The sequence below is a fragment of the Ctenocephalides felis genome, unplaced genomic scaffold, assembly GCF_003426905.1.
Source record: "Ctenocephalides felis isolate EL2017-DRISC unplaced genomic scaffold, ASM342690v1 CF-g0.4_SCAFFOLD_01170, whole genome shotgun sequence".
Classification (NCBI taxonomy): domain Eukaryota; kingdom Metazoa; phylum Arthropoda; class Insecta; order Siphonaptera; family Pulicidae; genus Ctenocephalides; species Ctenocephalides felis.
In genome coordinates this window covers 71,780,703-71,808,427 of record NW_020537324.1, presented here as the reverse complement: position 1 = coordinate 71,808,427, position 27,725 = coordinate 71,780,703, and the positions used below count along the sequence as shown (strand labels likewise).

Genomic DNA, 27,725 nt, shown 5'->3' with positions numbered 1-27,725 from the left:
GATTAAATAGTTAATAGTTAAATAGTTAATTAATAGATAAATAGTAGATAAAAGGTGTAATTTTGACAAACGCCGAAAAAACTATACTAATTTTTGCAAAGTTTGACAAATTTTTAAAATTAAACGACTTGTCGTAGAGCCGAAATGTTTCAGTATGATCTAGAAGACCATGATATCTATAAACAATGAAAAAAATCATGAAAATCGTCAAATAAAATATTTTTTTAACACTTTATTACAAGAAAACGGCCGGGGCGATCTTTAGCAAAAACTAATCAGCACAATTCCTAAGCAATATCTTTCGAACGGTTTTTGAATTTTCAAAATCGATTCAGAATTGCGAGCTGAAACGTGGACGAAATTTTTTTTACATATAATTTACAAAGAAACGGCTTGGCTGATCGTCGCGCAATGTTTATAAACGCTAGTCCTCAACGAGATGCTCAACGAATGGCTTTTAAATTTTTGAAATCGGTCCAGCCGTTTTTGACAAAACGTCGATTTACGGCAAAAAATCTGTTCACACACACATACAACTTTTTTCAAATTTGGTATCATTCGATCCAGAATGACTTGAAACGTTGAGAAAACAACATTAGCGAATGTAGTTTTAAATGCATATAATGCAAATTATCAAAATATGTAAGTCCGCATTTAACTAGAAGGTATTCAAAATTTGTGTACATGTGTATATAAAAGTTTTTACTAAATTCTAGTAAATTTTATTTAGTTTTTGTTAATGCAGATTTTATCTAGTTTTTATTAACGCAAAATTTTTATGTGATTTGAAGGAAAAAAAAAGTTCTAAATCTATATATGTATTGCAATTTATCAAAATACTAAACTTCACAGTTCAACTATAAATTGCTCAAAATTTTTGTATCCAAGCATATATAACACTTTTTACTAGATTTTAGTAAATTTTATATAATATAATAATTTTATATAGTATAATATATAATTATATAGTAAATTTTATATACTAATACCGCCGAAAAATCAGGCGGCATACTTTTTTGGTATTGCATTCCCTATTTAAAAAAAACTCAGATATTGAGCACAACTTAATTCATTAAGCAATCAACATTTTTTTATACTGTACAAATAAATACCCAAACAAGAAAAAAAGCTGTAAAAAAAACTCCCTGTAAGAAGAGTGAGGAAGAAAAGAAATATTTTCAATTTTTTTGTAGATTTATTGATTTTTTAAAATGCACATGTTTCGTGAAAAAATTATATATACCAAATTTACAATTTCCAATACACTGGATTAATTTCCATGAATGTCTTCAAACATCAAAAATTAAGGCAATTAACTATTATTGTTATTGAACAAAAATCTGATCAATAATACAAAACTACTTTATCAACCAGATTTATGGTACACATTGATGTTGCCAATATAAATGTGTTGAACGTGAGGAGCACAAAGATAAATAAATGTACCGATGTTATCAGAATGGTGTCCTGTGAGCACCACCCACACACACATTGTTCAAAAAAAACATTTGAGCAATGTCAGATAATATTGGATTCGTTTTTTTTTTCTAATATTTTTAGAACATGTACATTAAGTTATTAAATTGATGTTTCACACACATGCATTTTCCATATTATTAGGACCCGCAATATGAAATTAACAGAACACCAACTTCGTGGTATGTTTATTTTAAATCGAGTCTTCTACTAAGAGACAAGTGGCTACTATGCAACTTCGAAAGCAATTCAGGAAGTGCAGTTGTTAACCGACATGTTATTTCTCTTATACAATATAGAGCAATAATATTATACAATTATTTGTCCAAAGGTTCAAAATTATTTTTTACACATATCACAAATAATTACAAACATCAAACTATTGAAAAGAATTATATTTTAGCTTTAAATCAAATTGTATTCAATGATTACAATTACAAGAGACAATAGATTTTGAACCTTGGATTATTTATTTTTATTCCTTACATAGGGTGGTTTTGTTAGACAAAAAAAATTAAGGTGTTTTTTTTTTTTTGATATCTCAACTTGTGAATTATTAATATCTATATTGTTACAAGCAGATATTAAATGATTCGAAGTCATTTGATATAATTTTTTTGATGTTTTATTTTAAATATACCTTAGATGTGTCATTTTCAACTAGTTGGTTTAACATAATATCTATGAAATTGGTATATGCATCGTTAAAGCATTTTTTTTTATTATTTTAAAATGAAATTAAATGTCAAACTCTAAAATTACTCACTGCAAATCAATTCTAATGCAGGTTTGTCAAAATGTAAACAAACTAAAAATCAGATCTTTACGTTTTATGATTTAACAATACATAACCAAAGAGGTTGCACAGCAATAAGCATTGTTTCATACTTCACACATAAATAAATTAAATAAAAAAGAAAACCAATCCTGCAGTTTTTATGCATTAGAAAATATGTGTGCAACCTATTTTCCTTATCATTTTTAAAGGGGGATGTCTATAAAAATGTTATTTTAGCAAACAGTAATAGATATTGTATTCGCTAAAGGTATCTTTGAGATTCCCGAGACATGTTCCACTGCTCAAGCAGTGCTTTCTGTAACGGTGTTCTGAACGGGTTGCCCACCCTCCTAGAAAACAAAAAAGACCAATATTAATACCCAAGTTTTTTTTAAATTGTTAATTTACCATTGTACCAAAAATAGTCATGCATAATAGAGTGTGTTTACAAAATAAACAATAGGAAGGAAATGTTAAAAATAATGAATAAGGTAGGGAATGCAATACCGATAAATTTCGATACCGGTTTTTGCGGTAATTTCTCATTAGTACAAATACAAAAAATTATATATACAACTAAACTTCATATATAAATTATATAAGGTTGTTCGGAAAAACACTTCGTTTTTTATCACTAGATTTCAAATATATTTTTTATGAAACTCACACTTATCGCACTTAAGCCTTATAATTAACTTCCCGTAGCGCAAGTTATAGTAATTGCAAAAAAATCAAAACTGAAAATTTTTATATATCTTTACGTTTCAGAGGTTTCTGAACATTCTGGCATACCTTAGAAAAAATGGATGGATGTATGTGTGTGTGCATGCGTGCGGATACAAATTTTCGTCCATAATTCAATTAGTTCAACCGATTCCAATTATTAAAAAAACATTCGATTCCTATTAATAAGGAAACGTGCTGATTAGTTTCTAGCCATTTCGAAGATACGGGTCAAAAAGTGACAAAAACGGCAACCCAGTTTTTAAGAGAACTGGAGCGTCCAATTTTAATAATTTAATAAACATTTTACTTGTATTGACAAGATGAACTGATTAAATTTTTGGGAAGGCAGGTCTAGCGGTTTTGGAAATCTAGGGAAAAAAATCCATTTTGAGGTCAAAAATGATCAATAGACATATGCACATCAAATTGTCAGATATTTTATGGATAATGTGTATTAATTTTGTCTACATTCCTATGGGTTCCGTATCAATGTCTATCCGTTAGACGGCGGATTAACAGCAGATTGCGGGACCACCTCTTGAAAAACACGTTTTGCGGTAACCACTTTATCTCGGAAGAAAATGCGGAATTCAAAATCCAAAAAGATTTCAATAAAGAAATAATAAATGTGGTAATTAATTGAAGCAATAAACAAAATAATTTTTGAGAAAATTGCAGTTTCTTTTAAAAAAATGGTTTTTCGAAAACCAATTAAATTTTTAGAAAATCCTAAGTGTATATAACCCTCTATTGAAGAGTTAAGATCATATTTTGACATTTGTTTATACTATAGAATTACTTATTAGAAAAAAATTGGGCGGTATACGGGTATACCGGTATTGCATTCCCTAGGATAAAGTCTATAGATTATTATTAAGGAAAGGCGACGATATATAAACATCATGATTTTATTGAACGCACACAATATAAACTATTTACAAAACACTAAAATTTTACAAATTATAACAAAAATTTAGGGTGTACGTACAATAATATACAATTAACGATTTAAAAGGCTAGAAGTCTAACTTACTTGAGGGGTGGACGAACTTCCATTTGAAGTTGAAGATGCCTCAGGCTAATAAAATCAAAAGAATGAATAATAAAATAATAAATAGGATATTGATCAAGGATGAACAACCTTTTTTAACTTACGGGCCGCAATTATTGATTAATCACAAAGCTTGATATATAGCAATAAACATTGGTAAATAAAAGTACAAAATTTAAAAAAGGTAATTATTTGATAAATTAATGCAGTAAAGAAAACAAACATGATTTATTGACAGGATAATATTAAGTAATTCGCGGACCGCTGAAAAATATTTAAAGGGCCGCATCAAGCCCGCGAAATGCGAGTTGCTCATCTTTGATATAGAAAAAGGATAAAAATAAAAAATAAAATAAAGTTTGAGAATAATAAAATCAGTGGTTTCCAACCTTTCTTGCACCGCGCTACAATAATAAAGAAACATTTTGTCCCCCCTTAATTTTTACAAAAATTTCATTTCATAAATGTATTATCAGACTACAAATTATATGCAATATTATGTAAAAATATTGCATAAAAAAATATTTTTTCGTTGTTTTTTATATTATTTCGTTTATTTTCGTACCACAGGTTGGAAACCGCGGATTTAAGTAATAAAAGAAATAAAGATACTGAAATAGTAAATTGTGCAGGCTTAGGAAATTGAAATAGATTTTGTCGGCCAAACAACTAACCATTCTTAAACATGCATTGTGTTCCTAAATGTAAATATATATACAAATGTAGCGAAAAATTCAACTGATTTTAAAAAAATTCAACTGACCACGTATCAATTTTCAAGTTTCGAAAACTTGATTGAAAAAATTAAAATTGTATATACGATATTTATTACAGGGGTATTCTAGTGTAGAAGTACAAGTTAAATGTTAAAACCAAAAAAGTTAATATTAAAAATTAGAAGTAATCAAAAAGTTGACACGTGACCATATCCACAATTGCAACCCTCCTAAAGTAAATGAAAAAAAAAAGATCATTAATCTACAATGATGTCGCTATGGTATATACTACAATTAAGTTAAACAATTGTTTTTTGACAAATATGATCGAGAAAAAGGGATCAATTTTATACCACTTTCATGAGTTTCAATTTTTTAGAAATTTGAGGATGAGTCGAGTTGAAATTTGAGGTGGAGGCTAGTATTTGCCTGAGAGAAGGCTATAAAGAAGATTCTCCGAAAATTTCAAGTAAATCAGTTTTAGTAAATAAATATGACCGGTCATTTGACGACCGGTCATATGTTCGGACGGCATTTTTTGTAGTAATTGTTAAGAATATGATTGAACTTACAAGAAAATGTAAATTCAGAAGAATTTAGAGTGGTAAAAACTGCCTTCTGCAAATTTATATGCTCTTTTTCCAAATCTGTATGCACGCTGCGCATATGAGGCAAAGAGTATAAATATTGCACTTCTACGATACAAAAAGTAGGTTTTCCTATTTTTGATCAATGTCTATGTGTAGACAAATTTTTACAAAGGAATCTGAACAACAAATTGATAGGTTTTGTTTTGAATCCAAAGGTTGGTTCAACTAAATTTACAGCAATCAAAATTGTTGTAAAAGAACACGTATTACTACCGACAAACATATTTCCAATAAAGGTAAGGTGTGAATTTATTCATCACATGTTCAATAATATTCAGGAAAACGTAGTATAAAATTTTAGTAACTGTTCAATGTATTATGTAAATATAATTATGCCCAGTGAATCGCAAAAATGGGGTGTAAAATTTTGATACCGTCCAGTATACGTGAAAAACATAATTTCTTTGAAGATTTATAACCAATGAAACCGTATAAAAAATTTAAGCATTTTTACTATCCTACTTATAGCTAAACTTTTAGTAAAAAAGAAACTGTGATGATAAGTACAATTGAAGCAATATAACAGTTACAAATACTGGTAGAACTAAAAATCAAGGACTTCACTCAAATAATATTTACAATTTTGGAAGGTAAGAAGGAAGATTCTAATTTTCACTTACATACACATAAGGTGAAAAAATTACACTAATACGGGGAGTCAATTCAATTGGTATTAGCGTCGTGTTTGGTGTAGATGTCATTCATAAAGTAACCAGAAATCATTCGGTAAAATATGAATTTTAGAGAGAATTTACCAAGGATTTACATTATTTTGTATTTATTCAGGATAAATCCATTGTTGTCACATAAAGAAATTACGGGAAGACGTTGTACAAGGCAGGAACTTTCTATTACAATTAACTTCCGGTATAGTTCCAACAAGAATTCAGAAAAAAAATTAACTAAGTACAAATACAAAAAAACAGATTCCTTAAAAGAAAATATTTTAAATAATGTTTCAGAAAGATGATAGGGCGAACGAAATTAGCCAAAACCGTAAAAAATGCGTGTGCAGAAAATACACTAAGAAAAAAAAACGTAAAAAATTGGATAAAACAGAATAAAATGTTGATTTCGCATTCTAAAATAAAAGAAATATTTTGTATCTGTATAAAACCTTAAACTAGCATTAACTCTTCATTCAATACTGAAAAATATAGATTTTGTATCGGTCGCGGTAGGAATAGCAAACATGATATGGGAATAGTGTTAAACTTTGAAAATATGAAAATATGAAAAAAAACGAAGAAACTTATTTTGAATTTCTACACTAGAATACCTTCTTAATAAAATTATAAATTTACGACTAGTGCTATTATTTTTTGAGTATTATTTGACGGGTCCCGTAAAAGCCTAAATCAAAACAGCAGTTCAAAATTACCACAATCAATTATTATATAATTGACCACTGACCTTCTTGTCCCCTCCCTCACTCTGGTAGCGGGGCATTCGGTTTGTACGCGGCAAGCGGCGCCTGTAGCGCGGGCGAGGCGGTCCGCGCTGTCCCTGTCCGCCTTCGCCGTGTCCGCCCTCGCCTTCGCTGACGCCGCCGCCGGTGCCACCGTCATTGTTGCCGGCCGATTGGCCGCCGTCCTCGCTGCGCGGCCTGCGCATTCCGCCGCGACCGCCGCGGAAGTTGCGGCGGAAGAAGCGGCGCGGAGCTCCGCCACCGCGACGCAAGCCGCGGGGTTGACCCTGGAGAGAGGTAAAGAGAAATGTAAGTTGAGTTGAAGAATGTGGAGATGTATTAATATTGATCACTAGTTTACCCTAAGTTCAGATATAAATATATAAATATATATATATATATATATATATATATATATATATATTTATATATATTTCAAATGGTGATAAATATGTTGATTAACAACAAAATACTTCTTGAACATCCATTTAGATAAAAATAAAAAAATAGAATGTTCCTTAAAATAATTTTAATAGATCCATGAATTTCTAGTCCAAATTTGACTCTTCCTCAGTCAAATTGTCAACTTTCAACAAAATGGCATAAGAAATAATATACAAAATATTAAATTCATCATAAATAAGCAACAAAAATATTGTAGAGCCGTGTAAGAATGAAATGAAATAAAATATATATATTTAAAATAATTATATTTAAATAATGAGAACCTTTATAATGATTAAATATTATATAGAAATGTATTCAAGATGTTACAATGTTAGTATCAAAAGTTAAAAATATATTAAAAAATAATTGTTCCCCAAATAAAGATTTTGATTTCAAATATTAAAAAATTTGAAATCATTGTCTTACTTGGAGGTATCGTGATCTAGCATCCTTATGACTCAAGCACTTTCTATAATAACCGAAAGTGGATCTAAGGAGAATGCAATTATAACTACCATTTGTTAACAAAAGAAAAACTAAATTACCCTACAGGAAATTAAAAGAAGACAAAAGTTGGAGAAAATTAAAAACAAACCATAATTAATGGTAATATTTTAATGTCTTTATAAATAGATTTAACTAAATGAGTAACTAGATAATAGACTATGTAATACATTACATAAATCACAAAGAAATTAATTATATAAGTAAGTATTAGTTGAATATTATATCAAATATTTATATTTGATAAGTCAAAGTACATTAAAAAACCATCGAATTCAAACTGTTGCAGAGGTCTTAATATATTAATTACTCAATTAGTCATTTAACTAATTACTCAGTTGCTGATTTAATGTAGACAAGTGTAGTGACTTAATCCATAAAATATAAATTAATTTATGATTGATTAGAAGTATTCTGAGTGGATTTATTACACATAATTGAACCCGAACGAACACGTTAACTCGGAGTATTTTCTAAATGCAAATTTTCACAAATCAATAATTTTTATAATTGAACTTTAATGGCTCAGTATGTTTATTAAGACCAAGTACTATATTGTTATACCAAGTAAATCGTCTAATTTTAATTTTAACAAATGTCAAAAGAACTACTCATTTTCTTAAACTTGATGAATTTTTAAAATTAAACTACTTATCGTAAGGGCGTAATAATTCAGTAAGTTCTATAAGACCATAATATATAGCCAAAAAATGTTCCATAAAAATCGGCCTAATTTTTTTTTTCAGCAGTTAATTGCAAAAAAACGGCTCGGTAGATTTTCACCTAAAACTATTCAGCATCATTCCCAACTAATATCTTTCAAACAGTTTTTGATTTTTCAAAATCGATTCTTCGGTAGTATGAGCTTAAATGTACTTTTTCCCAAATGATAAAGAAACGCCTTGGCAGATCGTCGCACAAAACTGACAAATGATAGTCCTCATCGAGATACATCAAATGCTTTTTAAATATCTGGAAATAGGTTCAGGCGTTTTTGAGCAAACATCGATGAAAGTTTGAATTTTGACAAATGCCAAAAAGACCATACTAATTTTTTGCAAACTTTGACGAATTTTTAAAGCTAAACGAATTGTTGTAGGGCCGTAATATTTTAGTATGATCTAGAAGACTACGGTGTCTACCGTCAAAAAAATAATAAAAATCGACGAAATTTTTTTTAACACCTTATTACAAGAAAACGGCAAAAATCCTGTTGATGCATGCACACGCACACACATACTTTTTCCAAATTTGATCTCATTCGATTCAGAATGGCTTGAAACGTCGAGAACACATAAAATTAGTGAATCGGATTTTTTGTTGAAAACAAACTTCTCCTTCGGGAAGTTAAACATATGTGTACATACATAAGGAGATTTCAATTTCTTAATAAACATTTTCGTAGCTATGTATGTATGTAATTATTATTTTTAATAAATACACAATATTATTCTTCATACATTTGATTATCCGGAGTTTCGATTATCCGAATCCCAATCGACAACAATTAGTCCGATTAATCGAGAGGCTCTACTGTACATGTAACCGATAATAGCTATTACACTTATATACATTAGTATGACTTTGAAGTAAGATACGAATTTTGTGTAAAATCGTATTTTCTTTACCTGCGAGTCGTCGGCGCCTTCGTGTTCGTCGCCGTCCGTCTGATGATCGCGCGGTGGTCCTCTTCGCGGTCCGCCACGGCCGTAATAGCTGCTGTATCGTGCGCGACCGCGGAATCGGCCACGCGGTGGGCCGCCTCCTTGTACGGGCCCTTGCCCATCACCGTTCTCGCCTCCCGAACCCGACCCTTCTTTACCTTCGCCTCCTTCGTAATCTAGGATAAGGGAAAAATATACAATGTAAATTACTGTAAATGATAAAACGCTTTAACATCAAATGTATTTATTTGACATACTATTAAATAATTATATTTTGCTCATGTATCCCTAATTCTGAGTCACCTGATAAATTTAATAATTTATCAGGTGACTCGGCAAACATGATGCAATAAAAAATATTTCTAGTACAATAGGTTTAGTATAAAAATAGCAGATTGCAAATGTTCATTATTAGTGAAAGGTGAAGGTAACAAAAAATATATAGTTTTCCCACTGCAACGCGTTTTTTATATAAACGCGTAACAAATTAATATTTTTACTTCAAGTTTTATTTTTCAGCCATGTAAAATTATGCTGTACGATAAGATAATATAAATAAGTGTTTTTATAATGAATTCAACAAATTTAAGCTTCAGAAAAGTGCAATAAATATAAGTTTTTATTACTTGCACAGAAGATTTCACACAAAACATACTTTAACTGTTTAACGCATATTTCTATTGTCATCTTTCATTAGTTTCAAATTTCATAAAAGAATGACTTATGATTCCTTATCACATATATCAATTTTCTGGGTCATATTAAGACTTTCCACTAGGGAGTCCGACTGATGGTCGGTACGCTGCGCTCGGAATATTATAGTGCTATACATATCTCTCAACTCGAATTTTTTTTTGTATCGGATTTTTTCAAAATGTGGTAATATTACTTTAAAATATAGTTATTATGATAATAAAATAGTAAATTTTAAAAATTAAAAAAATGCGCCCAAGACCATGGTATATTGTTTAAAAAATCATTTCTTCACAGATCATTATTAGAGTAAATAACAAAAATTGGTGATAGTTATATTCTGAAAAAACACTGCGTATATTAAAATATCTATTATAATGGCTTACAAAATAATAAATCCTGATATCCTGACTAAATAAATATTGTAAGGTTAGTTAGCGACGACACGATTTGCCGCCGGAGTGGCGGCATCCGAGCGCGACGATAAAATGACTATGCCGAGTCGAAAGAGTTAATAGACTTTGCAAGAAACTGATACGATTTAAATTGAATTGGTCCATTTGAAGTTGCAAGATTTTAATGTTTTTTTTTAATCACAATATTTGTTACAACTGCTAAATAATTTAACATCTAGTAACAATAATGAACAATAACATGAATTTAAATAAAAGAGTACAAAATAAACGATAGTATATTCATTAAAATGATATCCGTAGTTTGATGATTTAATATAAAATAAAAGCGAGTAATAATAATAAAATTAATAAACAAAATAAAATTTGTGAATAATAAAAATAATACTAGATATGTTATTAACGCATTTTTCATTAATTCATTAATTTTTTAATTAAAAAGCAAATTAAGATTTTTAAATTTTCATTTTTGAATTTCATTGTTATGTGACATGCCCAGAAAATTGACAGATTAAAAAAAATTGATATGAAAAAAGTTATAGCTTTGCCATAATTTGTATGGTACCTATAGCTTCCTATCAAAAACTGTTGTATCTTCAGATTTTAATATTCAATCTTTCTACTTTTCAGCAAAAAATGCACTTGAGAGGGGTGGATATACCCTTGAGAGAAATAAATAGTAAATTGAAGTAAAAATAATTGCAGTTTTCAATTCTGCATTAAAAAAATCCATAAACTGATCCCAAAATTTAAGAATGTATTAGAGGGTTAGACAAACCTTTATAAAAATAAACTTTTATAAAGTAAAATTTAAGCTTATTTTTTAAGCTTAAAAATCTTAACCAAAATCATGTGAAAAATATTTAATGACTGAACATGGCATGAAAAATGACTAAACAATAGAGGTTGGTGATAAAGTAAAAATTTAAGGTTGCATTATAAAAAATGTGGAAACTAAAAAATTCGTCCAAAAATTTAAAAAAAAATATTCAAGGGTTAACAATCCTTATCATCTAGGGGTATGAAAAATAGACGTAACCTACTGAATACGCATAGAAAATTTGGTAAAAATCGGTAAAGCCGTTTCAGAGAAGTACGAGAAAGAACACTGTGACACAGAAATTTTATATATAAAATTATATGTATGATATTTCATATATTCAATTGAATACGCATATTGACTAATTCTGATGTATCCTTTGGGATTCTTTCTCAAAGTATGTTCCATAAATGTATACAAAAGCAAAATGTAATTTAAAATATTGTTCCCCAAATAAAGATTTTGATTTCAAATATTAAAAATTTGAAATCATTGTCTTACTTGGAGGTACCGTAATCTAGCACCCTTATGACTCAAGCACTTTCTATGGTAACCGAAAGTGGATCTAAGGAGAATGCAATAATTGAAATTATTTACAGAGGCCATTCACTAATCACATTTAAATCTTCATCCAAAAATTACATAAAAATACCTCTACTCCCCAATCTAACATTACAGATATATTTGGAAAATTCATTCTAAATCCAGTTATAATAATACATCCCCCTTTTGATAAGTATTAACTTCCCATAGGGCTAGTTATAGCAAGCGCAAAAAAATCGAAAATGAAAATTTTTATATATTTTTATGTTTCAGAGGTTTCTGAATATTTTGGCATACCTTAGAAAAAATGGATATATGTGTGTGCGGATACAAATTTTCGTCGACGATTTCGGGAACACAGATTAACCGATTTGAATAATTCAAAAAACATTCGATTCGTATTGATAAGGAGACGTGCTGATTAGTTTTTGGCGAAGGTAGGTCTAGCCATTCCGAAGATACGGGGCAAAAAGTTCCAAAAATGGTAACAGTTTTTAAGAGAACGGAGCGTCCGATTTTAATAATTCAAAAAACATTTTACTTGTATTGACAAGATGAATTGGTCAAATTTTCATGAAGGCAGGTCTAGCGGTTTCGGAGATCTAATAAAAAAAAAGTAAAATTAAATGCCATTAGGCGGTCAAAAATGATCATTAGACATACGCACATGAAATTATCAGATATTTTATAGAGATTTTAACAATAAGTATAAATTGTGTTAACATTCCTATCGGTTCCGTATCAATGTTTATCCGTTAGACGGCAACGCGGCGCTTACGCGCTTTGACATTTCGTCTCTATGCTGTTAAAGCAGTACATTTACATTGAAAAAAAAAAAAGTTCGGAATTTCCAAAATAGTTCAAAATAAAGAATTTTTTTAAAAAAAAATTTTTTTCTTCAAAAGAAAGTAATTTTTTGTAAAATTTATAGTTTCTCAAAAATCTAATTTTTTCGAAGTAAATTTTTTTCAAAAATGTTAATCGTTTTTAAAAAATAATAATTTTTGGTACGGGAAGTACCAGCAATTTGCCTTAAGGCACGATGCCATGCGCCCCACTTGTTTTTTTAATCAAGCTTCATGTGATTAGTGAACGACCACCACTTATAATTTGTAGTGCGACTATTACTAAGATTCTACTAACTTCTTCTGGGTCCCCTGGGTCCTCCACGAGGGTAGCTCCATTGGCGATAGCTGCGGCGTTTGTCGGCCGCATATGGGCTTCCCTTGACTGGCTCTCCTTCTGGGCCGGTCACATTAGCTGCCTCATTTCCCTTCTCTCCAATTACCACATCAAACTCCACAGTTTCTCCATCCCCTACACTGCGGACAGCCTTCTTCGGGTTGTTTTTAACTATGGCAGACTGGAAATAAAAAGTAGAAAAAATATTAAGTCATAAATATAATAGAGCAATGTTTCTATTATGTATTTTTTTTTTAAATTATTATATTAGTTACAATTGCTGAATAATATAGCATCTAGTAACATTAATGAACAATATCATAAATATTATGAAAATAGAGTACAAAATAAAGGATAGTATTTACATTAAAATGATATCCATATTATGATGATTTAATCTTATATATAAAAATGGATCGCTAAATGTGTTGGTAAGCGCATAACTCAACGCCTGGACCAATTTGCCAATTCTTTTTTTAAAATGTTTGTTGAAGTCCAATGATGGTTCTTACGGCGAGACAAAATCGAATAATTGCCGGAAAAACCCTAAAAATAGCCCTTTTCTTTTTCACATACAAACGTTTTCTAACTAAAATCAATAATATAATCAATTTGAGCTTCATTGCATATAAAGTTCATATTAAATTACAAGCACTCGCTGTATATTCCTCCTAAACGATTATTCGGATTTTGATAAATCTTTCTGAAGTTTGTTAAGGAAATTTTCTAGAACGTATGTGATTATAAAGTACTGGGATGTATGTGCCATATTGTAGAAATAAATGGAAAAAATTGCAAAAAACGACATATTGTTTGCATTGAGAACAAATGAAAACAATCTGCCAAAAATTTCAATTTACTTATGAATCTAGACAATATTAGAATATGTACAATAAATTTATTATTATGAATAAGAAAAATGAAATGTCTACATTATTATTGCCGAAAGGCAGCTGAGATGTGCCAGAAATTCAAGTAATATAAGATACAGTATATGTATGACAGATTGAATGATACACATATGAACAGGATATGACAATTTAATTCACTTAAAATATGAAATCAAGTATTAATCAGGGCCGGTCCAACCTTTAATGCGATGCATGCGAAAAATACGAGCGCACGCTTTAGGGGGCGCCAACACAAGTTTCGGATATTAAATTTTCAAAATAGCTTTTTTTTCAATATATAATTTCTTTGCATCTTTTACTAATCTTTCCACAATATTTCTAAAATTCGTAAAAAAATTACTTTATAACAACAAATGGGAAAGTAAAGATGAATACATACAATTCGGCCCTCACTATATCGATTAGGAAAAGTTTACGATACAATTTTGGATATCATAAATAATAAAAACTTAAATTTATTTAATCCAACATGAAGTACCAATGTATTGTTATGGTTATGTTATACCGTTTAAAAGAGTTCAATTTCCAATATAGTGTGGGAATTGAGACTCATGATTTTATTTAAAGCAGTTCTACATTTAACATTGCTCATATATAAATTTATATGCATTTTGGCATAAAGAGTAATTTAAAAAACAATAATTATTTTAGGTAAGCTGTAAATATTAGTATATATATTAAAAAATTGTAGACATGGGAACAGGACAACGTCTGTCGGGTCATCTAGTATAAAATAAAAGCAAATAAAATTAATAAGTAAAATTAAATTTGTGAATAACAAACATAATACTAGAAAAAGAACAAAGTGGAATAAAAACAATAAGTGACAGATAATAAATATAACAGAATAATATTAGAAATAAGATAATATTAGCATTTACAAATGGCTATTTATGAGATCATTGGGAATTTTTCTGTTATGTATTGATAACTAATGATCTTCAATAATACGTTTTATTGCAATATATGAAAAAGTTGTATCTAACAGATTTTAAGATAAGAAGCAGATTTTGAATAGTTATGTTAAGATACTTACTTGATGTACAAACACATCTTCCTTGGTGTCAGTTCTGAAATAAAAAAAAAAATTGGTGAGATTTCTGAAATCAATTATTTAATATCTATAATTATTATACTGACCTATTTATAAATCCATATCCGCTTTTGACATTGAACCATTTCACAGTTCCCATCACCTTTGAAGCTGAAAAAGAGTATTTAGTTCATTTTAATTTTTTCGAATTAAATGGTTTTAATACATGTAACAAAAAATGGCATTAGTTAAAAATTAACATAATTTCAACAATTGAAATTAGATTTTGTTCATTAATTTCCATACAATATTTAATAAATATACATTTCCAGAGAAAAATTGATTAAAGCAAAAAGTAATACTGGTTGAAGTAAAACAAATATATAAAAAAAATATCCAAAAATATGTTTATGATTGATTTTGTAAATATATATATATGATGTATTTACAGCAATATCAGTAATTTAAGATTTGAATGATAAAACATAGCAAAAGCCATGAAGACTCAAAGCAATTAAATTGAATTTTTATGTTATGTACAGAAAAGCTATAAAATTGAAAAACAATTCATTGCTTACATTTGTTTTAACTAGTGCAGTTTTGAAACAATGAACAAAATATTGTAATGAAAGTAAAATTAAATTTATCTTTCATATTAATTGAATTTTTTATAGGAAGCCATCACATATGTAAAGATCTCTCAAAAAAGTTAGATATTACAAGAAGTTTGAAGTGAACTCTTGACCAAAAATTGAATTGGAGACCATTTTACAAATACATTTTTGAAACAAATTTTGTAAATATGAACTATGCGTGATTTGCATCATATATTAATTAATAGCCCACGAAGACTGAAAGCAATACATTTGCATCATCGTAAGATTTATTTTTAGGTTATGTGATAATAAGATTTGATGATAATTCCTTCGTAATCAGCATTCATGCTCATCACAAAAATTGCTATAAACTTGAAAACTAATTACTTAGTTGATTTTGATTTAATTTGTGTAGCTTTAGAACATAATGCTAAAAAAAAAGAACATAATAGTACAATTACATTATTACATATTTGGAACTTGATATTTTTATGAAAATTGAAATTAATTTATGAAAATATCGATCTGATACTGAGCAATATTTAGTAAGAACAGACATCACCTGTATCTCTAAAAAAAAGTGACATTTAAAAAGAAATGGAAATTGAGTTATACATAATTAACAAAAGTCCTTGAAGCAATATTGAATGTAGAAATGAATTTGTATTAGAAACTCATCAAATTATAATGAACAATTAAGCAGGTAACGATTTTGTTAATTTCAATGCATTATTTAATAGGAATACACGAATACACAAGAAGACTATGTAACTATTTCTTAAAGAAGTAAATCGTAAAAAATTCCAAATTGAGTTCTGACCATTTTATAATGCATAACAAAAAATGTTTTATAGCTGTGAAATTTATATACTGATGCATAATTGAATGAATTTATGAATTGATGATGATTGAATTGATGATTGGCATGATACATGATTAGCAACAGGCCTCGAAGGGTAAGTATTATCCTTCATAAGAATTATTTTTATATGAGATTATTATTTGCTGCCTTCCAATTCCTTCGCAGTCAATGTTATAAGTGATTGTTCCTTACAAAAAATATTAGGAACCTGTAAACTTATTCGTTAGTTTTATTTAACTCGTTTGGTTGTGAAACATGTAACAAATCAATGGTTTGTATAAACATAATTGAATGTAGAAATAAATTTGCATTGGCTACTTCTTGGATTATAATTAACAATTAAGTAAAAAACGATTTTGCTAAATACAACACAATATTTAATAAATAAGAATAGATATCACCTGTATCTCAAAATAGATATTTTAAAGAAAAAATGTGGAAATTAAGTTGTAATCAATTTGTAATACATAACCAAGAAAAAGTGTATAGCTGTGAAATTTATGTGTATATCAATATAAATTTGAGATTGGCATAGAGCCCTCGAAGGCTGAAATTGCTACCTTCCAATTAATAATTGATTGTTCCTTAAAAAAATTATAAACCTGAAAACTCCTTTTGGAAAAATAATTAAAATGGTTCATATAAACATAATTGAATGTAGAAATAAATTTGTATGGCTACTTCTTGAATTATAATTAACAATTAAGTAAAACACGATTTTGTTAATTACATAGCATTGTCTAGTAAGAAATAATGAATAGAGATTTTTTTAATTTGGATATGATATTTAGTAAAATATACATGAATAGAACATCACCTATGTAATTATCTTTAAAAGAAAAGTAGATATTTAAAAAAAAGAGTCCAAATTGAGCTCTGATCATTTTATAATACATAATTTAAAAAAAAGTATTTATAGCTGTGAAATTTATGTTTATATCAATATAAATTTGAGATTGGCATAGAGCCCTCGAAGGGCTGAAATTGCTACCTTCCAATTCCTTTGCAATCAATGATAATAAGTGATTGTTACAAAAATTATAAACCTGAAAACTCCATCATTAGTTAATTGTATTTAACACGTGTGGTTGTGAAAAGAGTCCAAATTGAGCTCTGATCATTTTATAATACATAATTTAAAAAAAGTGTTTATAGCTGTGAAATTTATAATCTATCAATATAAATTTGAGATTGGCATAGAGCCTTTCGAAGGCTGAAATTGTTACCTTCAAATAAAATAAGTGATTGTTCCTTACAAAAATTATAAACCTGAAAACTCCATCGTTAGTTAACTCCATTTAACTCGTGTGGTTGTGAAAAATGTAACAAAATAATATTGTATAGGTAATGTAAACATGATTAAATGTAGAAATGAATTTGCATAAGAAATTTTGTAAATTATGATGATTAATTAAGCAAAAAAACGATTTTGCTAAATACAATACAATATTTAATAAGAACAGATAACATCTGTATCTCCAAAATATATATTCTAAGGAAAAAATGTGGAAATTAAGTTGTAATCAATTTGTAATACATAACCAAAAAAAATTGTTTATAGCCATAAAATTTGTTTATAAAAATATCAATTTACGATTTGCATCATACGTCATTATCTCGAGAAATCTGAAAGCAATCAATTTCAATCATCGCACAATTTATTTTTATGTTATACATGATTATTATTTGCTTATCACGCAATAAAATTTTATGACGCTTCCTTCGCAATCGAAGTTTTTGCCAAACCGGCACAAATAGAACAAAAAATCATGCACAAAATATTAACTTATAACTTTTACAGCATCATGTATAACGTAAATGGCACTTTGTATAAAGTGGATGAGTGATGTTTAAGGAATAAACTAGGAAATTCCTTTACAAAACGCCATGTGGTCAATAAATACGAATCGTAAAGACGCATTATCAAACATGGCCGCCGGTCGCCAGAGGCATGCATAGTACTATGAATAGTATAAAATAATTGCAACTAACCGATGATTTGCTTCTGTGGGGGCACCTTTGGTTGTTCAGGAGCCTTTTCTGGTTCAGCCATGGTGTAATTTGGCGAGTGGGTGACGGTGGTTAAGATGTTAATACACTCCCGACCTCTCCGAGATGTTAACTACTATCCAATCTCACGTTTTAAGATGTTCTGTTTTACATTCTAGCTTGTGATGACAAAAATAACAAATTGATTTGAACGCGGACATACGGCACGCTAGCAAACTTGTTCGGACGTATTGCCTCATGCGACGACGTACGTCGGGTGTTTGTGCATCATGCGCGTAGTATTGCATGCGCATGTTTCAAGTTTTCACGGCACACTCAGGTTGGGCAAATTTATTTCGGCACGAAATTCAACTCGAAAATTGAATATGGAAATAGATTACAATGATTTAAGAATATAGTTTCGAGTAATGTTTCGAAATTAATTAAATTTATATATGAAACATTTAAAAACGTATATTATAAAAATATTTTTGTACATTATTCAAATTATAATACTAATTAATATAATTACCGGAACTTCCGTACCGTAATGAAATATTCTAGGAATTTTAAATGTTTTCAAATAGATGATAATAAATACTGTGTAACTTATTAGTATTTTATAGACAAAATATAAGAGCTTATAAATTGAACGATGACGTTTATACATGTTTACATGAAAAATATACAAACAAAACTTAATCAAACGGAGTTACAATGAAGGACCTTATCTCATATTTCTAAGAATGTAATAACTAATAATAAATTTTAGCTAGGATTAAAATTAAAATCAATTATTTTCGATATACAAAAAAAAAATGAAACTAGTGGGATGTATGGCATCGTGCCTTAAGGCAAATTGCTGGAACTTCCCGTACTGTAACAAAATGTTCGAGGAATACTGAATGTATAAGAATTATATAAAGTGAATTGCAAAGTTGAAATTATTTGTTTAAAGTATATTAAAACTTTAGTCAGAAATAAAAATAAAATCTGAATTATTTTGTTTTTTTTTTTGAAAAAAAAATGTAACAATTTTTTGTTCCAAAATTAATTATTTTTTTAAGACAAGCAGAAAGTTTTTTGAATCATTCAAATCGGATGCTTAGTTCTCTCAAAACTGCCATTTTCTGCACATTTAGCTCGGTATTTCCGAGACGGCTGGACCTGCCTTTGCTAAAAACTAATCACCAGTTCTCCCTATCAAAAAAACTTCATTTCTATTTTCTACACTCTTTGCTCCGTATCTCCGAAACGGCTGAACCTGCCTTTGCCAAAAAGTAATCAGCTCATTTCCCTGTTAATAGGAATCGAATGTTTTTTGAACCTTTCAAATCGTTTGGTTCGTGCGCTCGAAATCATCGACATAAAATTGTCCTTTTTCATGCCAAAATGTTCAGAAACCTCTGAAACGTAAAGTTATGCAAAAATTTTCAATTTCGATTTAATAAAACGCTAGATTTTTAATCCATAATTTATTTATTTTACAAAAAAATAAAATTTATGTATCTGTACAGCATGATCATAAATTACATAATAGTTTAAAGTTTCTAATATCACAAAATTGCATTTCGATTATTAACGCCTATATAAATATTTGTTCAAATATAGGGGATATAAAAATTACTATGTCATGCCGAACGTCGCATATTCTTATCCTAAATTAACATAAATATTTTTATATATCAAACTCAAACTGAGTCATTTCAATTATAAATTATCATACTGTTTACAAGTATATCAATAAACAATACAACAAACTAGTTTCGATTTATATACATTATCTTTGCCTTCGAGCCCGGATTCTCGGCTTGGCTCCACCTCCAGCTCCAATATTAAACATAGTTCCACCAGCTGGATTTGCACCAAATCCTGGATTAGGCACCCCGAATGCAGGACTTGGACTGGCTATTGTGCTATTGAAATTGGGTGCGGCAACAGAAGGTGTGCCTGCACCAAAAGCAGGAGTCACAGCGGGAGCATTGAAATTAAATCCCTTTCCAGCAGTGTTTTGAGCACCAAACTGAAATGGTGTTGAACTATTGGTATTACTTCCAAAAGTAAACACACCACTTTTATCAGTAGGATTTGTTGTTGGCTGATTATTAGCCCCAAACATACTGCCACTTGCACTTGGACTGTTAAATGCAGTATTTGTAGATCCGGCACCAAAAGAAACCGTTGCTGTGCCAGTTCCAAATGCAGGAGCACTTGTAGTTGTTGCCCCGTAAGCAGGCGGTGCTGCTGCTGGTGCAGCTCCAAAAGCAGGCGTTGTTGATGATGAACCAAATGCTGGAGTAGCTGCACCAAAACCAGGGTTTGAAGCTCCACCAAAAATGGGAGCTGTTGAGGATACGCCAAAAGCAGGTTTTGTTGCTGAGCTTGCACCAAAAGCAGGTGCAGCTGTTGAATTACCAAATGCAGAAGAGGTAGCAGACGTTGCACCAAATGCAGGGGTTGAAGATGTAGCCCCAAATGCTGGTGTGGCTGAAGTTGCACCAAATGTAGAGGCTGAAGTAGTAGCCCCAAATGTTGGTGTAGCCGACGCTGTTCCGAATGCAGGTGCTGCAGTTGCACCTCCAAACGCACTCGCTTTGGTCGTGGCACCAAACACAGGAGGAGAAGCCGCTGTTCCAAACGATACTGCTGTTGTTGTAGCACCAAAAGTAGCTGTAGTGACTGAATTTGCACCAAATGTTCCTAAAGGAGAAGCATTTGTAGTGCTATTTCCAAAACTGAAACCTCCAGGCTTTGAAGTTGTAGATGGCAAACCATTACCAAACAGTGACGTCGCATTTGGTTTAGTTGCAGTTGCACCAAATGATATTGGTGACTTTGCTGCACCAAAAACTGATGAGGTTGTAGTGGGGATACCAAAAGTAGATGCAGTTGTAGTGGGAATGGCAAAAGTAGATAATGAAGTTGTAGTAGAAGGGCCAAAAGTAGCCGATGAAGTTTTAGTAGAAATTCCAAAAGTAGTTGATGCTGTTGTAACTGATGCAACTGCTCCAAAAGTAGATGATGCTGTTGTTTTTGATGCAACTGCTCCAAAAATAGAGGATGTGGTTGTAGCCGGTGCAACTGCTCCAAAAGTAGATGCTGTTGTAACTGATGCTCCAAAAGCAGATGAAGCTGTTGTAACTGAAGCTCCAAAAGTGGATGATGCTGTTGTAACTGATGCTCCAAAAGTGGATGATGCTGTTGTAACTGAAGCTCCAAAAGTAGATGATGCTGTTGTAACTGATGCTCCAAAAGTGGGCTTGGTGGTCGCTGTATTTCCAAATATTGATGGTGTATTTGAAACAGGAATTGATGCTGTGGTTGCAACAAAAGTTGTATTCATAGCTGCCTTAGTAGCACCAAAGGCTGGAGTTGTTATCGGCGCATTAAAGCTAGCACTGGTTGTAATACTTGTTGCTGCACCAAACACTGTTGATTTGTTAGCTCCAAAAATTGAACCACTACCACCACCATTATTGGTTGCAGATCCAAAATTAAATGTTGCATTATTAGTTGAGGCTGAAGTGACTGACGCTTCTTGTTTATTAGCAGATAATCCACTAAGAGTATTATTACCAGATTTACTTGTACTTGTACTATTTACAAAATTAAATTGTGGAGCAGCAGTTTGGGATGAAGTTGTAGTCTGAGGTGTACTGTTTCCAAAAATAAATGTCGGTGCTGATGATGATACCACTGGTTTAACCTGTGTTGGTAGAGTAAAACCAGTGTTCGACTTTACCTCACCATTAATTGATGGAGAGTCTTGTTTTGGCAAAATGGTTGGTTTAAAGTTTGATTTCAATTGATCAGAGTTCAAACTGGTAGTACTTGCTGTTAAGGACGCTGTTGTATTCAAATTACCAAATAAACTTGGTGTTTTGTTCAAATTTGGAGTTGTGGTTGTGGGAGAATTGAACATTGGTGTACTCACAGCTATTTTGTTTGATTGAATACTTGAATTTAGGATCGTTGGTGCACTATTGGATGTAGATACTAATAATTTTTCACTATTGATATCTTTTGATGAGGAATTCAATGTTTGGTTTAAAGGAGATGATATTGCACTTGGATTAGACTTTCCAAAAGAAAATGTAGGTGAACTTGTTAAAGTTGGCAAAGTACTTGTACTTGTGGCACTCACTTGAATTTTATTATTTAAAGCAGAATTTGAGGTACTTGTAACTGTTTGGAATTTCTCTGCAGGCTTTGATGCAGCTGGCAATGTGAAACCGGGAGAAAGAGTAGTACTGTTCGGTGGCATAGTAAAGGTTGTGCTTTTTGGTGGCACCATAGATATTGTGCTTTTGGGAGTAGCATCATCATTGCTTTTTGATGTTGTCGTTGGTGGCACAAAACTACTAACAGATGTCTTTGCTGCATTATTATCTATTCCTGGTTTTAATACATTAGTAATAATAGAACTGCTTTGATTAACTAACTCATTTTCCTTTTCCAATGTAAAATTAACAAGTTTGGGAATAGGAATAGGATTATCTACAGTTTCTTGTCTTTTTAACTTCAGTTTATCCCCGAGGCCCTTTTCACTCAAGCAATTCAACATCTGTTTCAACTTACATTCCTCAGTATAATTTAATCCCGTATGATTGTACATTTCCTTTCTTGGCTTAACAAAGGCCATTTTCTCAAAATCATTTTCATCATCAGAGCTGTCTGCATGTGAAATTATTTCTTTATTGTGACTTTTATTAAACATTTTCACTTTCGGCGATTCTTTTGGCTTTTCTGTATCTTCTGAACTGACGGCAATGATTGTGGCAGTTTTTACATTAGTAACATTAGGAGAAGGAGATGCTTCGACATTGTCTTTGTCGTCATCTTCTCCACCTATACTGATGTTGGAAACATTATGAATTGTGAGTTTCATATGTTTCGCGTTTTCTCTAGGACTTAGCTCAGCCTTTCTCTTGTGATTTTCTCTTTGAAGATGCCTGAAAAAAAAAATTAATTGAACATTTAAAAGAAACTGAAATATAAAATACATTGTATAAGAAAAACTTAAACAGCAAAATATGAATATGAAAAATTTTGTTAGTTTAATTTTTTTACTATAACAATATTTTGACTGTTGTATTATAGAAAATTATTTTATAGTTAGTCATTTCAATTATGTAATAATATTAATTTAATTTTGCTCATTTTTTTAAATAAGGATAAAAATAATTAAAAATAAAAATTATATCTTGATAGTTCAACAATGATTCATATTAAATAAAAATGAATCGAATAGCTTCATATTCCAATTATTACCTGCTTGAACTCAGAGAGCTCAAAATATCATTGCACTTCAGCACTTCATTCCTCTGTTTCTTTTTCGGCCTCCAATTTTTATAACTGCTATCATTAGGCGAAAGTCTACTAAATACAGAAGTGTCAACAAAATCATGCGATTCGTCATCTCTGGGTCGTTTAGATATAGGAGGCCTTGCAAATGGAGTGGAACTAACATTATTTCTGGTCAACGATTCCTTTCTTTGTCTTTTGGAAATATCTTCTGAAAAGCTATATTCTGAATCGTCCTGAAAAAATAATTTATCACATTAAAATTATTTACATTAATAATTTTGTCACATTAAAATAAATTGATATTGTAAAAGTTGAGTTGTGGTTAATTATGTACCTGGGTGTGAATTCTTTTTCGACTGATTTCTTTTAGTGCTTCAAGCACACTTTTTGTAGGAGATGCAATTGATTCCTGAATCGGAGAAGGAACTATTGGCCGATGCTGATCTGTGTTTAGCATATGTAGTCTTTGTTCTGTTACTGACGAGACATCTAAAAATATATTGTATGAAAGCAAAAAAAAATAAGATTGTAATAAATTAATTACTAACCTGGAGGTGCAATTCTTATCCTAACAGAAGATTTATTTACAGGAGGTTTTCTAGGCTGATTTCTATTTAAATTTACTATAGGTAACTGTCCAACACCCTTATATCGCTGCTCTATTGTAGGTCTTTCATTTTGAAAACTTTCACTGTAGTGTACAATTCTTTGCGTTAAGCCTGGACTATTTACATCAGTATACAAACTGAAAAATGAATGCAACTCATAAATATCATTTATTTAATATTTGTGTGATTTATAATTTATTACCTTGGATTTATTCTATGTCTTGTTGAAGCTAGCAGTGGTCCTGCCACAGTCTGCATTGTTTTTACACCAGCAGCTCTCGATCGAAACTGTGGACTTCCAAATGAAGAATTTAATTTTGTGCTGCTCATAGGTGAACGATCCACATTTTCAGATAATGAATACCTACAGAAAAGATTGTATGAGTAATGAACATTCCATAACAACATGCATAAAGGTGACCAACATTGTTAAAGAAAAAATAAATTTTTAAAGTAAAACTCTTTAGGAGCGACTAGGGAGTAAATCTGTGAGAATCCAACAGAAGTTGAGAAGAGATCATTTCTATACGGGTCGATTGTAATTAGTCGTCGTGAAGATTTAAAGGTTACATTGTAGTAAAAATGTAGTAAATAGTCGTCGTGAAGATTTAAAGGTTACATTGTAGTAAAAATCTTGATTTAATAAAAAATGACTGAATTAGAAAAATATTTTACCTTATCTCCCATAAATAATTATAATAAAACTAATAAAACAAATGAAACAATAGTGCCGTATACTAAACTTAAGTTTATTGAAATAATTTCTACATTGTTCGTAGTTTCCATAAATCTTTGAAGTTATTAAAATGGAAAATATTTTTATAGGCGTAACAGATATTATTGAAAACAATCTTTATCAAATCAAATACCAATTTTTATTATATGATATGATTAGATGATAATCATGCCTGGAATGTTTAATGGGACAGAAAGTACCAGCATATCTTTAAGGCATAATGCAATGCACCACTAGTTAGTCATAAATATAAATGTTGCTATTTGAATTTCTTTCTTTCAAAATAATTGTGCTTGTAACTACATCCTTCGCTTCCCTCATTACAAATCTGACTGCTGAAAAAACTTCTTTCCATTCCATTGAAGGGACCATTTATTTGTATAAAATTATGAAAATGAGCACTTTCAAAGTACAAAACTCAGCATGAGTTGGTCACCTTAATAAATTAGATTAGTCCTTACCTAGATAGTCTGTTAAAAGGTGAGCCACCCCCAAGGTCCTGAGATCTGTTCAAAGGTGATCCATTATAAATGCCACTCTGGTCATTTTTTCTAATCGGAGACACCATACTATCATTTTTAAATATTCCAGTGGTGTAACGATTCTGCATTTCTGGTGTACTACAATAAACACCTGTACGAGTGCTATAGTTAATATACTTTCTAAAATACCCTTGAACTCTGGAATACAATGAACTAAAACAGCCCGCGCAATGTGTTAAAACTTTGATTTTAAGGTTATATTCACTATAAAATATTATAACTATACTAGAGATAAAACTTAACCACTTATAATCGTAAACGACACTTATTGCAAATAACAAAACACTAATGAATAAAAACCAATGTTTGTGCACGATCATGATATAAACATTTTTCAACTGTTTGACTTTTCCGTTCCTTACATGATGGCTTATGTTAATAAGAATTAGTTAGAAGCCTAGACAAGGAATACTTAAAGGGTCCTCCGCTCGACGTGATGGCGCTGCACTCGCCATTCAAATTAATGGCGCAAAATTTGAAATGAAAATTAATGAATTTTAGTACACGGGTATTTGAAACTAAATTTGGTATTACAATCGTATTATGTTTTGTTTTGTAATAATACAATAATAACAAAAATATACTAGATAATATTATATTATAATAAATATACAATCAAATCGAAATATAAATCAACAAATACACTGCAATACACCGGTTTTTAAATTATTTTGATGAATGATGATGACCTCATGGTCTTAAAGAACATCCTAAAATATTATGGCCATGCAAGTGGTCTTATCGCAAAAAATCGAAAATGAAAATTTTTATATATCTTTACGTTTCAAAGATTTCTGAACATTTTGGTACACCTAAAGAAAAATTTATGTATTTGTGTGTGTATAAAAAGCCATTTGGCGAACAAAAATGATCATTAGACATATGCACATCAAATTATCAGATATTTTGTAAAGATTTTAATAAGTACAAATTTTGTTTACATTACTATGCGTTCCGTTAGACTGCAACGCGGCGTTTACGCGCTTCTATATTTCGTCTCTAAGCCGCTAACGCAATTTAAAAAGAAAAATAAAGAAATACTATAAGGAAATTGAAGACAAAGAAGACTGTAGAGTTATATATAAAGATAGAGATATTTTAATTATAATAGATATTATATTAATGAAATAGTCAAATGAAATGTATATATAAAATATGAAAACTGTTTTTCATAATCTCTCATACCAGGCACCTCTGTCTGGCTGAGATATGAAAATAATGTGTATATGTAAATAAATAAATAAAAATAAATTTAATTTAAATATACTTAACTGAAATTATGCCAAATAATACACAATGTTTTAAAAAATTGTACATACAAACATAACTATTGATTATAAGAAAAAATAATTTAATGAAAACAAATCATAGAATAATAATTAACACAACATGAAAAAAATTTAATGCGACGGTTGAGCTTGTTTTTTTACCAAATCATCATATTTCTCAATGACGAGTGCATTTCTAATCCATTCGTATTGGGACATATCTAGATCTTTAAAGTAATGCGAAAATTGGTTTCTTAGACTAGTCATATAATTGATAATAAGATCTTTACTTACTTCTATTTCATCAATAACACAAGTCATTTTAAAGGTGGGAAACATGTCAAATTTATTAGTTTTCACACTAGCTATCCACAGTTTTAAATTTTTTCATAAAAGCCGTAATCTTGTCTTTCTGAACAAAAGCATGAATTTGAGATCCTTGCATTGATTTATTTAAATCGCTTAGTCTTTGAAAAATATCAACTAAATAGGCAAATTTTGCGAAGAACTTCGTGTCTTAAAACAAACCTGCTCCATCTGTTTTGTTATCAGCAAGAAATATGGCAATTTTTTTTTTGATCCCAAACACTCTTTGAAGTACTTTAGCACGTGAAAGCCAACGTCTTTGAAATGCATTTGTCCTGACAAAATTCAGCGAAAATTGTGGATTTCTTGCACGTATTTTGCTTTAATAAAACGACTATGATAGTTTAATTTCTGTGTATTTATTTTTCATTCGTAATAATTTTCAAGTTCATTGAATGACAGTTGTTCTATACACAAAATTTGTTACAAATTTATT

General features: G+C 30.2%; 2 protein-coding genes and 1 non-coding gene across 4 annotated transcripts; all 3 read right to left on the bottom strand.

The window, feature by feature from the left end:
- Positions 1-1,942: 1,942 nt before the first annotated feature.
- On the bottom strand, positions 1,943-18,675 carry LOC113366002 (Y-box factor homolog). Of its 2 annotated transcripts, XM_026607549.1 has the most exons (8): positions 18,466-18,675; positions 15,123-15,186; positions 15,019-15,052; positions 13,033-13,252; positions 9,385-9,596; positions 6,811-7,092; positions 4,014-4,058; positions 1,943-2,604 (listed from the first exon to the last, which is right to left on the bottom strand). In XM_026607549.1, exons 1-8 carry the CDS (start codon positions 18,524-18,526, stop codon positions 2,557-2,559), a joined length of 966 nt encoding a protein of 321 aa, XP_026463334.1. In that variant the 5' UTR covers positions 18,527-18,675; the 3' UTR covers positions 1,943-2,556. The 2 variants fall into 2 exon arrangements, with proteins under 2 accessions (XP_026463334.1, XP_026463335.1); XM_026607550.1 differs by lacking the exon at positions 4,014-4,058.
- On the bottom strand, positions 11,789-11,925 carry LOC113368505. Its single transcript, XR_003366418.1, has one exon. It is a non-coding gene; the product is annotated as a small nucleolar RNA SNORA53 (small nucleolar RNA).
- Positions 18,676-20,040: 1,365 nt separating the features above from the next.
- On the bottom strand, positions 20,041-26,024 carry LOC113365905 (nuclear pore complex protein DDB_G0274915). The gene is made up of 6 exons (XM_026607444.1): positions 25,575-26,024; positions 24,580-24,741; positions 24,318-24,514; positions 24,104-24,258; positions 23,734-24,002; positions 20,041-23,414 (listed from the first exon to the last, which is right to left on the bottom strand). The coding sequence occupies exons 1-6, from the start codon at positions 25,973-25,975 to the stop codon at positions 20,243-20,245; spliced, it is 4,356 nt and encodes a 1,451-aa protein (XP_026463229.1). The 5' UTR covers positions 25,976-26,024; the 3' UTR covers positions 20,041-20,242.
- Between the last annotated feature and the right edge of the window lie 1,701 nt (positions 26,025-27,725).